This window comes from Nylanderia fulva, unplaced genomic scaffold, assembly GCF_048542155.1.
Source record: "Nylanderia fulva isolate GAGA-0341 unplaced genomic scaffold, ASM4854215v1 Scaffold3, whole genome shotgun sequence".
Taxonomy (NCBI): domain Eukaryota; kingdom Metazoa; phylum Arthropoda; class Insecta; order Hymenoptera; family Formicidae; genus Nylanderia; species Nylanderia fulva.
The window spans coordinates 6193539-6209044 of record NW_028190368.1 but is presented as its reverse complement, the minus strand read 5'-3'; the positions used below and the strand labels follow the sequence as shown (position 1 = coordinate 6209044).

At 27.6% G+C, this 15506-nt stretch overlaps 2 protein-coding genes and 1 long non-coding RNA gene across 3 annotated transcripts in view; 2 read left to right on the top strand and 1 right to left on the bottom strand.

Moving 5' to 3' along the window:
* Positions 1 to 1234, top strand: part of LOC146722582 (uncharacterized) — a 78863-nt gene extending 77629 nt beyond the window's left edge. Inside the window, exon 5 of the mRNA XM_085484370.1 lies at positions 1074 to 1234. Within this exon, the coding sequence (XP_085340496.1) occupies positions 1074 to 1234 (161 nt within the window). The remainder of the gene's footprint in view (positions 1 to 1073) is intronic.
* LOC114933500 (uncharacterized) overlaps positions 1 to 5612 on the bottom strand; it is a 140615-nt gene extending 135003 nt beyond the window's left edge. Inside the window, exons 1-2 of the long non-coding RNA XR_014925083.1 lie at positions 5596 to 5612; positions 5292 to 5333 (exon numbers count right to left, since the gene is read on the bottom strand). This is a non-coding gene — a long non-coding RNA (uncharacterized LOC114933500). The remainder of the gene's footprint in view (positions 1 to 5291; positions 5334 to 5595) is intronic.
* Positions 1437 to 14755, top strand: LOC114933498 (GTP-binding protein Di-Ras2). Its single transcript, XM_029306121.2, has 4 exons — positions 1437 to 1637; positions 2880 to 3025; positions 3317 to 3582; positions 6837 to 14755. Exons 1-4 carry the CDS (start codon positions 1451 to 1453, stop codon positions 7039 to 7041), a joined length of 804 nt encoding a protein of 267 aa, XP_029161954.1. The 5' UTR covers positions 1437 to 1450; the 3' UTR covers positions 7042 to 14755.
* Positions 14756 to 15506: the final 751 nt, after the last annotated feature.

The window sequence follows — 15506 nt, the reverse complement described above, 5'->3', positions numbered from 1 at the left end:
TATATACATATATTATATAATATGTAAAAAATGAGTAAAATCTACGATATTCATTAAAATTGACGTGTTTTTACATAACTGAAATTAATATTGTTCTTTCAATAAATTTTCATCCAAAATTGAAGTTTAATAGTTCAAATATTTAATCATGTAACGGAAAGAATTTTATCAATAATCGTGAATGTTATGCAATATCTTTCTGCATATTATTATGCTACTGCAATTAATTATAATTAAAATTGTTAATTAACAATTATGTTCTTCTATATTAAAAGTGAAAAAAATTAAAAAACGGAGAAGTGAAATAAATTGAGATATCCTAGAAGGTTAAAGTTAAACAGCAAAGATTGGTCGATAACTACATAGAAAAATATTCTTGAGATTGAAATTTAATACAACACACACCAGCGCGAGTCTCATTTCATTATCACAATGTATTTCACAGAACGTCATGTATTCATTTTCCATGTTCGTTTGCCGTAAAAGAAATGTAAAAAATATCTGCGTAGCATATATCACGGCCATATACGTTTATATATCACGGCCACATACGTTTTTATACATTTCCGCCTAAATGAATAGAATTTTGTGATATTTCTGAACCGTTAATTTTCGTCGGCTTTATTTTCCACAAAAATGTATGAAATATGATTTCATCCATACTTATTTTTATTAAAGTGTTTGATTACAATTTTATATATATATTTATTTAATTCATTGTAATATAATTTTGTGTTATATTTTCGTGTTTACTGCGTATATGACTTTATATGTGTGTATGACTTTCAAAAAATTATTGTGATTTTTTCGATAATTGTTGTATAGATATATGTATCGAATGTCTTATAAAACATGAAAGCTATAGCTTCGATAAAACTTGTTATTGCAAACGGAATATTTCAATTAAACCGAGGCGTCCCGATAGTAACAATGTTTACTCCAATTTCCAATCCGTTTGATAATCCCAAATGGCGTTACACCGAGTTTTCCTTCCTCGCGATTCGATTTTGCCGATGAAATCTTGGCGCGTATAAATAAATGACGGCAGTCGAATAATTTTTCTTTCTCAACAGGAGTTTTAATTCTCGAGTCGCGGAGCCCATTTCCCCGAGGAAGATGCAAGATCCCCCGATCGCAGCGTAAACGGGGTATAAGTGAATGGAGAAGTCGACGACGGGTGACGTCATCGGGCGAAAAAACGCGATCGTCTCGGAGCGACGTCGATCGCGGTTGATCGATCCCGATCAAGAGTTGCTATCGTCGCCGACTCGCTCCTGACCGCGGGGTCTAGGTCAGGAATTAAATTAGTAACTCTCTGGACGAAGGAGAGAACGGGCGAGGAACTATATTGAATTGCGGGAATAAGGAGGACTTGGATCGACCTGCTCTCTCAGGTGTGATGCCTTCCTGAAGCAGCTTCTCGCGATCGAGATCAAACGATCCAGAGAACATGGCCGATCTCGAGAGGATCAGACTGGTGGTGCTCGGCGGCGCCGGAGTCGGCAAAAGCGCCATTATACGTCGGTTGCTTGGCCAAGGTTTCACCGAGAGATACCGGCCCACCGTGGAGGATCTGTATTCGCGGGAGTGCGTCCTTGGCACCCTGACCCTCAAAGTTGATCTCTTGGATACCGCGGGTAAGATAATAAGCCATGTCTCGCTATTTGTCTTTCTTTTACGTTTTCCGTTTTGCATATATATGAAATGTCGACTTTCATCTCAGAGTAAAAAATATATGTGTATTATTTTTCAAAAATATTAAATATTTTTGACTTTTTTTTAATAAAAAAAATTTTCCAATTTTTTAACCATGTATATAAAAAATTTTTAAGTAAAGATAAAAAATTGGAAAACATGTTTTTTTCAGCTATGACTTAATAAATCGTTAACATTTCGCAGAAACTTAAACACATTTCTTTCGTTAATGATGTGATGTTTTGAACTTTCACGTGATATGTGATACGTAGTTTATTACTAAAAGAAATTTGCTTATATGAAAGTAAACTGAAACTGAGATTTTTTCAAAATGTATGTATCATTTTACATACTTTACAATATACTCATAGTATTTTAATAATATATTTCAAATATTATATATTAAAATTATACTTGAAATATAATTTTAAAATATATACAAGTATTAATTATTATTGTTTACATAAATTATATGACATGGATTATTTCATTAATTTTCTTACTTTTTAATAACCCGATTTTTAGACTTATAAAAACTTTAACAATAAAATATAAAATAAATCTACAAGATAAATTATTTCTATATTTTGCAAAAAGCCATTTTTTGTGTAAAATACTTCTCTTATCATTGAATCTATGGTACAATATAAATAAAAAAGATTGCGTATTATATGATACTATGTGTATATATTCTCAATGATGAACACTCGATAATACTCCGATTTAAAAAACGAGGAAACTTGAATCTCGTAAGAATCGCACATAAAATAAGAGTAACTCAATAGCGCGTAACATACATATGTATACACACGGAAATATTCTTGATACAATCGGAATTGCATTTCCTCGGTGACTTTTTAGCGAAAGAGCAACGAGTATCGGAAAAAGCTGAGAGATAAACGCGTCATATATACGCATCATATATAGGGTGAATCAATATACAGCGAAAATTCAGCAAGAGTAACAATATGACGACAGCTTTCCAATAATGTGGAAAAAAATTATGGTGTGAATAATAGTCAATTTTAAAACATTCATCAAATAGAAAAAAATCAGAAATGAAGTTATAAATGAGGGATTATTTTGTATAGGAATTTTTCTAGAGACCTGTCATATATGTTACGCGGGAAAAAAATCTTTCGACCTTGTATAGGTCGGTTGATCTTTCGCTTTTATAACTACAGGTGACCTGCAGTTTCCCGCGATGAGACGGTTGAGCATAGCCACAGCCCACGCATTTTTACTCGTGTACGCGACAACGTCGTTACCGAGCTTCGAGTGCGTGAAACGTTGCTTCGAAGAAGTGAGAGAACAACGACCCGATTTTCAGGTGTGGCATTAATAAGCGAATTTATTCGCACGCGATCCATAATCTCGTATCACATATTCATGCAACATACTTACTTGCGATCTAGACAAGATTTTCTGCATTCTGAATTTCAAGTAGCATAAGTTGCGTTTTATTTCGTTTTTTTAAACGTATATGCATAATAATATATTTAAAATTGATGGAGAAAAATAAGTTCTTTTTTTTCATTTAAACTTTTTTATCTCAATCACACTTGACGAGAGAAAAAGATTTTCGTAAATAAGACTATAGGACATAATTGTCTTTTGACAGGAAGTACCGATAGTCGTCGCCGGAAATAAGCTCGACCTAGCACCGGCACGAAGGGAAGTACCTATTGAAGATGTAAGCGAGTGGGTGTTTTGCGAATTGCCCAAGTTACGCGCTAAAGTGATGGAATGCTCGGCAAAGGACGATTACAATATTAAGGAGTTATTCAGGTGTTTCGTCACGCTTTCCAGAATCGTGCCGAAAAATCCTACCGGCGAGTCCGACGAGTCGGGTCTCAGAAGGAGATGTTCGGCATATGGATCTCGCAGGTATTCTAATGTTATTATTTTCTCTTAATGAGATTAACCTTTTTTGTATTTTTATATAATGTAAATTTTATATAATTTTTATATATTGAATTTATATACCATATATTTTAATTTTATATAATATATATTGAGTATGTATTGAATGTGAGCTTTGCTTCAAGGATAGATTTTTTGAAAAATTCAAGACTAATATTTAATTAAAAATTAGGCTCGTGTTAAATTAAAATAACTATTCCATAATAGGCCAAATTAACGAGAGATTGTTTAGAATGTTAAATAATTTTTTATTAACTACTATAAATTATAAAATGTTGGACATTAAATCAACGTATACGTTTCGACTGTACAACAGTCTTTCTCAATACAAAGAATTTTGCTAAACGTATACGTTGAATTAATGTCCAACATTTTATAATTTATGGTAGTTATTAAAAAATCATTTAACATCCTAAACAATCTAGCTCGTTAAGTTGGCCTATTATGGAATAGTTATTTTAAAACTAATATTTTTGTATAATAGAAAAAGACAGTTATCGAATTATAAAATAACACTATATACGAAAATAGAAATAATTATTTGCAAATTTGATTTTAAGAATAGATAACAAAATCTCTTATTCTTCATTTAATCTCTCAAATAGACGACTTTATTCCGGCAGAGATAAGGTTTAACTCTTATCGAGATATTTAATATTAAAGATTAAGAAAATTTCTTGAAATCCATATTGTTATTAGAAAGAAGATTAAAGTAGTTTAAATTTATTTTTTAAATGAGTCTTGCATGTGTTACGATATTCTGCATATTTTAAAAAGTGACTAGTAAAATTAAATACGCGGTTCGTCCTAATGCTTTACTTGTTCAAGAATTGATTACACATTACTAAGCATTATTGTGATGATTCAGTAAATTTTCCGTATCGTACCTATCACAGATAGGACTATAATCTCGAAAGACAGCGAATCCCTAAGTCGAGCTTACTTAACCCAGATTGTTGATGCAGAGGCAGGCTTAAGATGAAGATTGCATCCTACGTGAAACTCAATGAAAACTGAGAATTGCAAGAGACACGTTTTGGGTTAAATATACGATAAGAATATAAATTTAAAAGCCTGTCAACTGCACTCAATAATAAACGTGGGTTATGAAATTCTTTTTCTTCCTTTTATATGGTTGAAGATGATAATAGGAAAAGAAAGAAATAAAGAATAGAAAAAATGCGATAATAATGATAACTATTATCATAATTCATTTATGAAATAAATCTATTAATTTTAATTATATTTAACTATTTTCCTAATTTATATATAATAATTGGAATATAAGCGCATACTATGCGCGCGCTATTCTTCGATTTTGTATTAAGAGGGATAATATTTTTAAAAAAATATATAAAGTTTGTTTAAACTTGATTAATATTTTTTGACAAAAAAAACAGCTGATTAAAGCATTAATTTGCTATTTAAATTTTTAAATAAAAATATGTTATAAGAATTAAAATAATAATATTGTAACTAATATATCATAATACTTTAAACAGCTGATAATTCAAAGCATATTAATTTATTTTAAAGTACTCTAACATATTTAAAAACGTATTATGTTAATGTTTATAACATATTATTTTAAAATTTAACGAGCAAGACTTTCCTAATATAAAATAATATTGTTTTTGAAAAATTAGCCCATTAAACAATAAATTAAGACTCACCAGTACGACGCACAGCATCAGAGTTGTAGTGCACATGTTGATCTGTAAAATATTATAATAGATTATATAAATCAGTGTTTAAAATCTAAAATAATTAATATTTTAAAAAATAATAATTATATGTTAAAACGTTATGAAACTTTTCATTGAATCTTTTTACTATTTTTAATTTTCAATCTTTATTTATTTACACATACATTATGCATATTAACATATTATATTACATGATAACAAAAAACAACATTAAAATAAATGAACAATTAATTTCACAAAAATGTCAAGTATTAAATAATTAAAAACTCACCTCACGGCTGCTCCGCTGTTGCCCGATGCCTCCCCAGGTCTCCTCCTCCTCTTTTTTTGTTGGTCATCTTTGCTGCTCGTAGCACTCACATAAAACATTCGCAAAAACACGGTTAATTACGCGATCACGTATAAAAATCAACGAATGACAACGCGCGGCACTTTGTAACGGCACTCCCAACGTAGAACACGGAAATTATTCGCTCGGCATTCTGAAATTAAATCAAATTTATTAATTATTATTGTGAACTATTATATCGTTATTTTAAAAAAATATTAATTTAAAATTTTTTAAAATATAAAGGGGCTGGAAATTTCAGTCAATGTGTGATGTCTTAAACATCTCTTATTCGCAAATCGGCCATTTAATCGTAATTTGTTACTGACATTAACATAATTAATATTAATAATCTAAAAGATTTTCTAATGCATTTTTGCTTCACCAATTGTTATTGTCGAAGAGTATCGAATGTAAACATAATTATATAATTCGTTCAATATTTGCTTACAGTTTATTTCGGATTGTTAACAGATTACATTACATTTTACGATTGGAAAATATTCACAATCTCTTATATATTCCGTATATTATTATTGATATTCGATAGCTTGCATTACTTATATCGTTCGATTCATAGTTGTGCTACTTTCTCATGCAGCTGTAACGAATCATATACCCATGTGTGGAATATTTCCGTGATAGATTCTCATGTAAGACACTGCGTCTTTTTAAAAAAAATTTCTATATAATTAAAAAAATAATTTTACTAAATACTCAATATCTCTTCTTTAATCTATGTCCTGAAAAGTGTGCCTCAATTTTATATTTTGCAACATTTTAATAAAGAGCTATAAAATTTTTATTCCGCTCTAATACGTTTTTCAATCATAATTTTCAATTTAAAGAAATTACATATATAAATTAATTATAATAATATAATATATCATAAAGAGTAGACTAAAAACTGTTCTAATTTTTTTAAAAGTCTTAAATAATATTTATTACTTTTCTTTATTTTGCTCTTTGAAAATATTTTTTAGAAAAATTTACTTGTTGAATTACGGTAAGGTCTTCCTCCTGCTGACAATATAAATTCTTATTATCAAAGGATTATTGATCATTCATAAATTAATTTACTGGAAATTCGGGGAAAGTGTCGAGGGAATTGTTTTAATGAAAGGAACAACAGTAATTTCAGCCGTATCTAATTCACACCTGTTATTATTTTATCGCGACGGAAGGTCCGGCAGTCCTGGCGGCAGGACCAACAGCGCGGGTCCCGGTGGAAATCCTCAGCAAGTAGTCGCAGCTCAGGGCTCCAGCGTCGTCGCTGTCACCGAGGAGGTGAAGAGTAAACCGCGTAGTCGCAGCCTGATCAGGCGCGCCTCGAGAAAGACGAAACAACAAATCAGGGACGCCCATGCCGACGATTGCAACATCTCCTAAAGCCTGGTCATCCTTAACGAGGATCGATGAGGATATCAGTCTCGTCGCGAACTAGGAAACCGGGACCAGATCCCAGATTATTGCGTTGGGAAGCGCGACGTTTTCGAGTCATTTGAGTCAAGTAAACGTAAGTGCATTAAACGTAGAGACTCGGGATTGCGCTCGCGATATTTGCAAGAAAGCAACTTGCGGCGGGTCAAATCTTTTCACGGCTGTTAAGCGACGCGGATTAGCATTTACTTACATTTGCTTATTCCGCGTTGATTCACGGGATTTTGAAAGCATGAGAGATGTAAACGCGGTAAGCCGATAAAGTGACTATAATTCTAGAACAAGTCTAGCTCGAGAAAATCGGGAAGGTATAATATGTGGATTTCGTAGAATATATATCAGAAAATGTGTGTCGATGACAGGAATAATAATAATTATTATTATTAGTAAATTCTAAGTTTCAGATTAGCTTTTTTTAACAAATATCAAATTTGCCCAAATATTAAATATTCAATGTATTTTTTCTTTTACTTGAATAATATTAATTAAGTAAAGTATTAAATTTTCGTTGAAGGAAAAGATGTGAATGAAATTATATATATAAAAAAAGAATCTGTAATCGATATACACTTTTTTGGAATGTCCTATATATACATTAACGATGTGAACGTGAAAGTGATGTTTAATGGCGGATATATAATTTTTTCAACGAATGAATAAACTCTTATATTTCTTGATGTAAATATTTTCGATTATTCTAATTATAAAAGACTCATATATTAAAATATCGTATTTTTTACGTGGCAAAGAAGCAATTTTAAATAACACTATCTCGCAATTATTTTTGCAGTGTTCTCAGAATATCACAAAATATATATGATACAAAGAAGGCAATATAAAATTATTGCATATAGAAAAGTTTGTTTAATATAAGATATATGCTGAATGTTCATATTCACACACACATAAACAACATGTATAAGATAGATACATATCATTTTCTTTTTTCAATCTAAGTACTTCTTAGAAATTTTAAAAGGTTCTACTAAACATGGTAATTATCGCATAAGAGTTTAAAAGTGTTGTCTTAACTTCGGAAAATAACGCTCGTAAAGTGCGAAATTCATTTGAGAAAGTTATAAGATTATAAGAGAAAAAAAGGAAAAAAACGAAATAAGAACATATGAAATAACAATAGTATTGAAGAAATATCATGAAAGTAGAAAAACCTCGTACGAACAAATCAAAAAATGTTTTTACGAATTTTGAATATCTGATGAGGTCGTATCAACAAGGCAAAAATGAGAATAAAATTAAAAACGTTAATTTAAAAAGTATGGTTTTTTAAAAAATATATAGTCTTGCTTTGTTATACTTAGAATAAAAAAATAAGATATTTTTAACATTTTCTCGATATTCTGTTCAAAGTTTCAATAAACGATTCAAATCAACAAAAATGTTTCATTAATATCTGGTAAAATTAAAATCAATTTAAATGTCAATTAGGTACCTACATAGTTTTGCAACACGCGCTACGTTTAAACATGTTACACTTTACGGCTACTTAAAATATTCAGAGATGCACATTTAAAACTTTTTATCTCACGTAATACACGTAATTGTTATATAAATATCAATTTTATTTATGTTATACGAACTATTATATTTCAGATACGCCAGTAACCCTAACATATAAAGAGAAAATCGTTTGCAAATTATAAAATCATTGCATAATCGCGTCGAAGCACAAAGTATCTTTCTGCTACTAAATTAACTCTCTTTCTGCTACCTCTTTTTAAACTTTGTTATCAGATATGTGAGTTTCTTTTTAAATAATAATAACGACCGACTACTGCAAACTTTTATATTGTATATTGCCGTTATAAGAACACGTTTTATTCTTCTATGTGCAACATTAGTCAAATCCTGTTTAACAAAAATTTCGCTGGAATTTTTTAACCAATTTTCAATAAATTTTTAAATATTTGAACGTTACATATCTAAATAACTAATATTCAATTTAAGATTTTGTTAAAATAATATTCATGATAGAACACATATTAAAAAATAATTACTCTTTCAAAATTGCTTTATCCAGATCAACTTTTACATTTAAATAAAAAAATACATCTAAAAAATGAAAGTAATGATAGTTCTGAGATATTCTGTGTATTTAATTTCGAGTAAATTTTTTTATTGAGTTTCTATTTTTTTTGGCTTAAGATTTTTTCTAACAATTTCAATGATTACGATACGTTAATTTTTATTCTGTATTTCGAGTGCATAATATCAATGTGAATGGTTCGCAATTGTTGGAAATATCATGTTAATATTCGGAAAGTATATTATATACGCACCCACGTGCGATATATATTGTATATTTAGGAATTATATATTCATAATCACATCTAAAAGAACCATTAGAATTTTCCAATGACACGTACCTACGGGAAATATATCGAAGCACATTATTTTAGATATCCGGATCTAGATAGGGTGCTGACTATAATGTAGTTAGGGACGAATCGATAGAAACGATTCTCCTCCTTGTTCTATATATATGTACATTTCTCTCTTAACAAATCTTCTGCTCCGATTTCTTCAAGTTATTTTATAATATTTATATTAGCTGTTATTACAATTATTATTACTGCTATTATATTATAACATTATTATTTTATACTCTAAATTCTAAATTATTAAACTATTTTATTTACTGTTAGATGTATTTCATAAGCGTTACATTTTTTATCAAACTTTTTCTATATTTAGAAATAAAGTTTATTTAAAATTAAAATAGTATTATATTTTAGGAAATATATACTATGTACTATAATAATTTATATTATCATTGATATTATTATTTTTATTAAAAATAATTTTGAAATATTTATCCTAAAAGACAATAACTAAAAAAAAATATTGTATTAAATCAATAAAGAAAAATATTAAATCAATAAAATATTAATTATCAAAAATTTTGCCTGTGCAAAAAATATTATTATTATAATATTTCTAAATTAATGACTAAATTGAGTCCAAAAAATGTTGACATAGAATTATTTGCAAGAGAATTTATTTTTTGTAAAATCAAAAATATATTTTACCTCAAGATAAATCAAAATAGGTAGTGTGCAAATAAATATTAAAGAAAATATTTTGTATATATAATTATGAAATAAGAAAAAAGCTATTTAAATTATATAAGATAGAACAAGGAAGAGACTCATATGCCATCGTAACTGAACCGATGCACAAAAGGGATTGAAAGAAATATTACAATCTGAAACAGTTACACAGAGTACTCAAGTACGAGAAATATCTTAAATATATATGTCATAATGGACATGTAGACATTTAAAAATGTATAATAACATTATATAATTAAGTAAATACTTAGTCATAAAATTAAGATACATGAGATATGAGAATATCTTACGCAACTTGAAACTTCGCATGAAATATTCGCATATATTTGAGAATTATCGTGTAGTTGTTGCAATTTCATTAATTTGCGGTTATATACGAGGAATATATATTCCTCAAAATAATTCAAAAACATAAAATTGTTTCAATACATTTGATTTTTTGCACCATGAAAATAAAAATATGCTTGAATATTTCGTGACTTAAGTTTATGTAATAATATATTACATAAAATGCTTATATATGTAGATAAAGATTAAAATATTGCAATAAGAAGCTCAGATATGATATTTAAGTAAAACTCATATTTTACGGATGAAAATATCAAGCCTTTTGCTGATGACAAAATATGAATTGATTTAATTTGATATATGTTGCAAAATACAAAATGAGAGAGGCTAATATTTGTAAACAAAATTTATGTACGCCAATATCACTATAGTGTTTTTATAATAATAATTGCAGAGATTAAACTTTCAAGTATGAAATACTTGAAGCAATATCTCACATATATTCTTATATATGTATGTACACACACACATACACACACAATATATCGGAAATAAAAAAACTCTTTACAAAATTGTGACTAAAATAATGAAAATAATAAACAACTTTGCAATATTGCCAATTGTTAATATAAATGTAAAAATAGTGAATATAATTGCCATTATAATAAGATCTTTACAAAATACTAATCATAATACCAAATTACATATTCATTTTCAGATCTATATCAATTATTAAGCTGTTTATTATTTTAATTTTGTCGGCAATTATTTATAATTATATTATTAATTATATTATTGGAGCAATTCATGCTTGAAAGTTTAAACTATCTAAAAGATATGAGCAAAAAGCAAATTGTTTGGATTTAAATGGAAATTATTGATTAAGACGATGATTGATAAAGAAGTTAAAAAAAGGATCAATCGCCGCTCTGTTAAGTAACGCGACTAGATTACGAATATTAATAACCGTCCTATTAAGATATTTTTCGCGCGACCAAGAGGAAATTATAAAGGTGAAAGGTATGTTCAGCGAAGTGAACTGAAATCGCGAGATGTTCTGCGGTGAGTTCACTAATGAAAAAAAGGTCATAAAAATATGCTTAGCAAATATTCCGCGCGAACGTTTCGCGAGAATGTATGCGTGAAATTTTGTATTTTGACATTTTAATGAGAGAAAGCAATGTATTACTTCTATTAGTTTTATCCTCTTTGTGCATGTAATGTTTATCGTCGATAAACGTGCAACATCTAAAGAAGAAAAATATAATTAATTTTTCAAATCAGCCAAAATATTGTTAGAGATGTCACACACATATATATACATATATGTATACATGTATATGATAATTAATTAGTTTAGACATTTGTATTAGTTGTAACATGCATTCTGAAATTTTGAATAAAATATTTAAAAAATATAAACTGATATATTTATACCTCGTATAATATATCAGAATCCAAATATAACTCTGTACTATGAATAATGCAAAATTTCATTAAAATTATAATTAAGAGGCGGATTCATGTTACCCAATATTATGTTTGTTCAATATATACACATACAATTAAATTTTATATACAGTTAAATTTTCTAATTTTTTTTTGTTTTAATTATGTATGTATATATAATTATATATATTTAATAATTTTTAAGAAAGTTTCTGAAGAAATAGTTTTTTTCTGAACGTAATAATATATATATATACACACACACACACACACACACATATATTCTTCAATACAAATATTAAATATGCATAATATATACATACATAAATTTTTGTATATATTTAATATTTAAGCGTTAAAGATATACATATATATGTATAATAAGAATATATATAATATATATTCTTTAACACTTAAAAATTAAACATATGCAAAAATTTAATATACGTATGTATATTATACATATTTAATATTTAAGTATTGAGAAATACATATATATATTCCTTCAGAGAGAATTTCTTAAAAATAATTAGATAAACTAAAAGAGAAAATATACATATATCGTATAAAAGATAATTTCATGGAAAAATTATAATAAAATTAAAAAACATTAAGATTAGATAATAAAATCCAATAAATTTCTAGAATTTAAATAATTCGAGACACTTTTGGCTGCAAAGTTTATCTTACTTAGGAGATTTTGCACGATAACTGACGATATACAAGCACATTTTGTTGTGATCATTGCAGCAAATATTCTCTTCTGTGTCTATAAAACTTTGCGCGACCTCAACGGATTTCTCGAAGTAGATCTATTTAACTTTTTACTAGTATCTTACTTAAGCCCCTTTCGCACCCATTATTTATATGCAAATACCTATATTCTATGATAATCAAATTAATTCAATCTGTATCTAAATATATATACAATGGACCAAAAAATCAATCAGTTTTTAAAATTCCGATTTGGCATAAGAGATTGATTAACAAAAAAAAATGTTAATCTGCTTTTAAAAAGATTGTAAAACAAAATAGTTTTTTGCAAAAAAAATGGAACAATGGCGTTTAACAATTAATACGAATAAAAATCGATTATTTTCTGGTGTCTGTTTCGAGTATCTTCTAATTAAAATAGATAAATGCATAATACATATCAAGAGAAAGACATATAAATGTATAATTATTATTTTCAATTTGTTAATAATCGATATTTTTGCAACGATACATCTCTTATACATATGAGTACACTTACTTTTAATCTGCGTATTTCGTCGCATAAAAGTCAAGGACACGATTCACTCTTCTTCTCGAAGCCTCCGAGAGATGTATATGTATATAAGCGTCTTTTCTTCCTAATTTCCTTAAGCTTAATCTCACAAACAAGCGGAATGGCCGGGTAATGATGTCCCTGTAAATAATTAATGCCGTATCCCTCAATATATAGTTAAATATGTATTCCCAAATGATGCTGTATACGTTATTATTAGTAATCGACGCAAAATCGTATATCTATATATTAGATTGTGTCAGAAATTCTCTACTATATATATACTTCTAAAATCTCTCTTTAAAAACTGTACGCACACAGTTTAAAAATTTACCTAATATTTTTATCCAAGAAAACAATCTTGTGTATTATATTACTATATTAATATTTTACATGCGTTATATTTTATAGTACATTAATATTAACGCTCTGCGCAATATGTAATGACCAACAGAAACACATTAATATTATATATACGAATTCAGAATGTGATGTTAAGAATATAACACAGAAATAAATCAAAATGAAATAAATAAGAATTTTAGAAATTGAGTTCGATATGGATATGGAAAATGATTTTTACGTTCATTTATAATAAAAAAACCATGACAATTGCTGCAAAAAAAGCGTAAAAAATTAATTTATTAAAATTATATTAACGCTTCGAATAATTTTTTGGAATATATTATATAAAGTAGCGAATCACACTTTAAATCACAACTTTTATTTTAAACTGTTTTAATCTGTTTCTGTTCGCATACCAAATATATTATATATATTTAAAAAATTGCGTACATTTTTGGGCAGACTGTACATATAGCATGTAAGATGAAAAAAGAGGTTAAGCTAATGAATCAAAATCGAAAAATCTCAAAAAAATTTCTCTCTCTCTCTCTCTCTCTCTCTCTTGACAAAAAATAGTATCTTGTAAAATTAACTTAATAATTTACTTCTTACCAATACTATCGAGCTTATTACGGACCACAATAACGCTGAGAATTATAATTGGCGAATTTTGCCGTACGGAACATGTGAAATCTAATACACTTAATGTTCTTTTTGAACACACACAGAACGAATAATCCTTCCCGGATCGATCTTATCTTGCAAACAAATTTATATGTATATGCTTTAAGTTACGTACTTGTGTACATGCTCGCACTAATTCTTTGCTTGTTATCCTTTTCACTGTTTACAAAATTATATTAACTTATTGTTATAATACATAATTAAATAATCAACAAATTAAGCTCTCAAATTACACGTTGCGGAACCGTTGAACCACATGAATTTGGCAAAGGATCGAGTTACAATGCGAAGTATCGATATATCGATATATCGACATAAAGTGAGCCAATCAAAATTCGATTTTGAATCTCATTTCACGCGCTAAAATTTAAAAGTTTTTCTAAATCAAATATAGATAACTTTTTGTTCTCATTAAAAATATTTTTTTATCTCGAGATATGTATAATAAATTCTTTTTAACGCTGATTTTTTTTTCTTTTAATACAGAATATCCTTGTATTAAATTCACTTTATGTAATTAATATATTTTTTTAATGAAAAACTATTGCAACAAAATTTGCATTTATTGACTATTGATAATAAGAATTTCAAAGATATTAATTAAAATATAATATTTTGTTCACGTATGCAATATAAAATGGATTATGATGCAAGTAATGCTGCATTTTATATTAAAACTGTCATTTTGAAAGATAGACTTTTTATATTTTCTGTAATTAAAATGAAACAAGTAGACGCTCATTTTTCGAAGAGAAAAAATACAATAATAAAAAATATATAACTAAATATAGTATTATATATATATATATATATATATATATATATATATATATATATAAATTAATCTCTTACTTATAATAATTTGATAATTCTATTCGTCGACATATTCTCATTATATTCATGAGCGCTAATGAGACATATTTAATATATGTTTTTAGTTATATACTTTACTAGATTCGAAGTTTTCGTTTTATCGTATAAGTTAGACTGAACGTTTACATATTTCTATATAATATTTCTATTCATACATTTACATATTTCGTATTTATAAAGAATCGCATCATGTGAACCGGAATCGATAAAAATAATTGATGTTTATTAACAGGGTTAAATATGCATACTTTAAAACTCAAAACAGGATTAGAATATTTCTATTCCTAAAATTTTTTTACGATAAAAATAAAATTTTCATTAAATAATACTACAATATATATTATTGCAAGAAATATATCATATTTTCAATTTCATATTTGTGATCGTTGATGACACACTCAATAATAATTCTACAGATT

Excerpts from the sequence above, each read along its gene's own strand:
- LOC114933498 (XM_029306121.2), top strand. The coding sequence starts at position 1,451 with ATGGCCGATCTCGAGAGGATCAGACTGGTGGTGCTCGGCGGCGCCGGA. Across the intron at positions 1,638-2,879 it reads TGATCTCTTGGATACCGCGG|GTGACCTGCAGTTTCCCGCG; the intron begins GTAAGATAATAA and ends TTATAACTACAG. Across the intron at positions 3,583-6,836 it reads TCGGCATATGGATCTCGCAG|GTCCGGCAGTCCTGGCGGCA; the intron begins GTATTCTAATGT and ends TCGCGACGGAAG.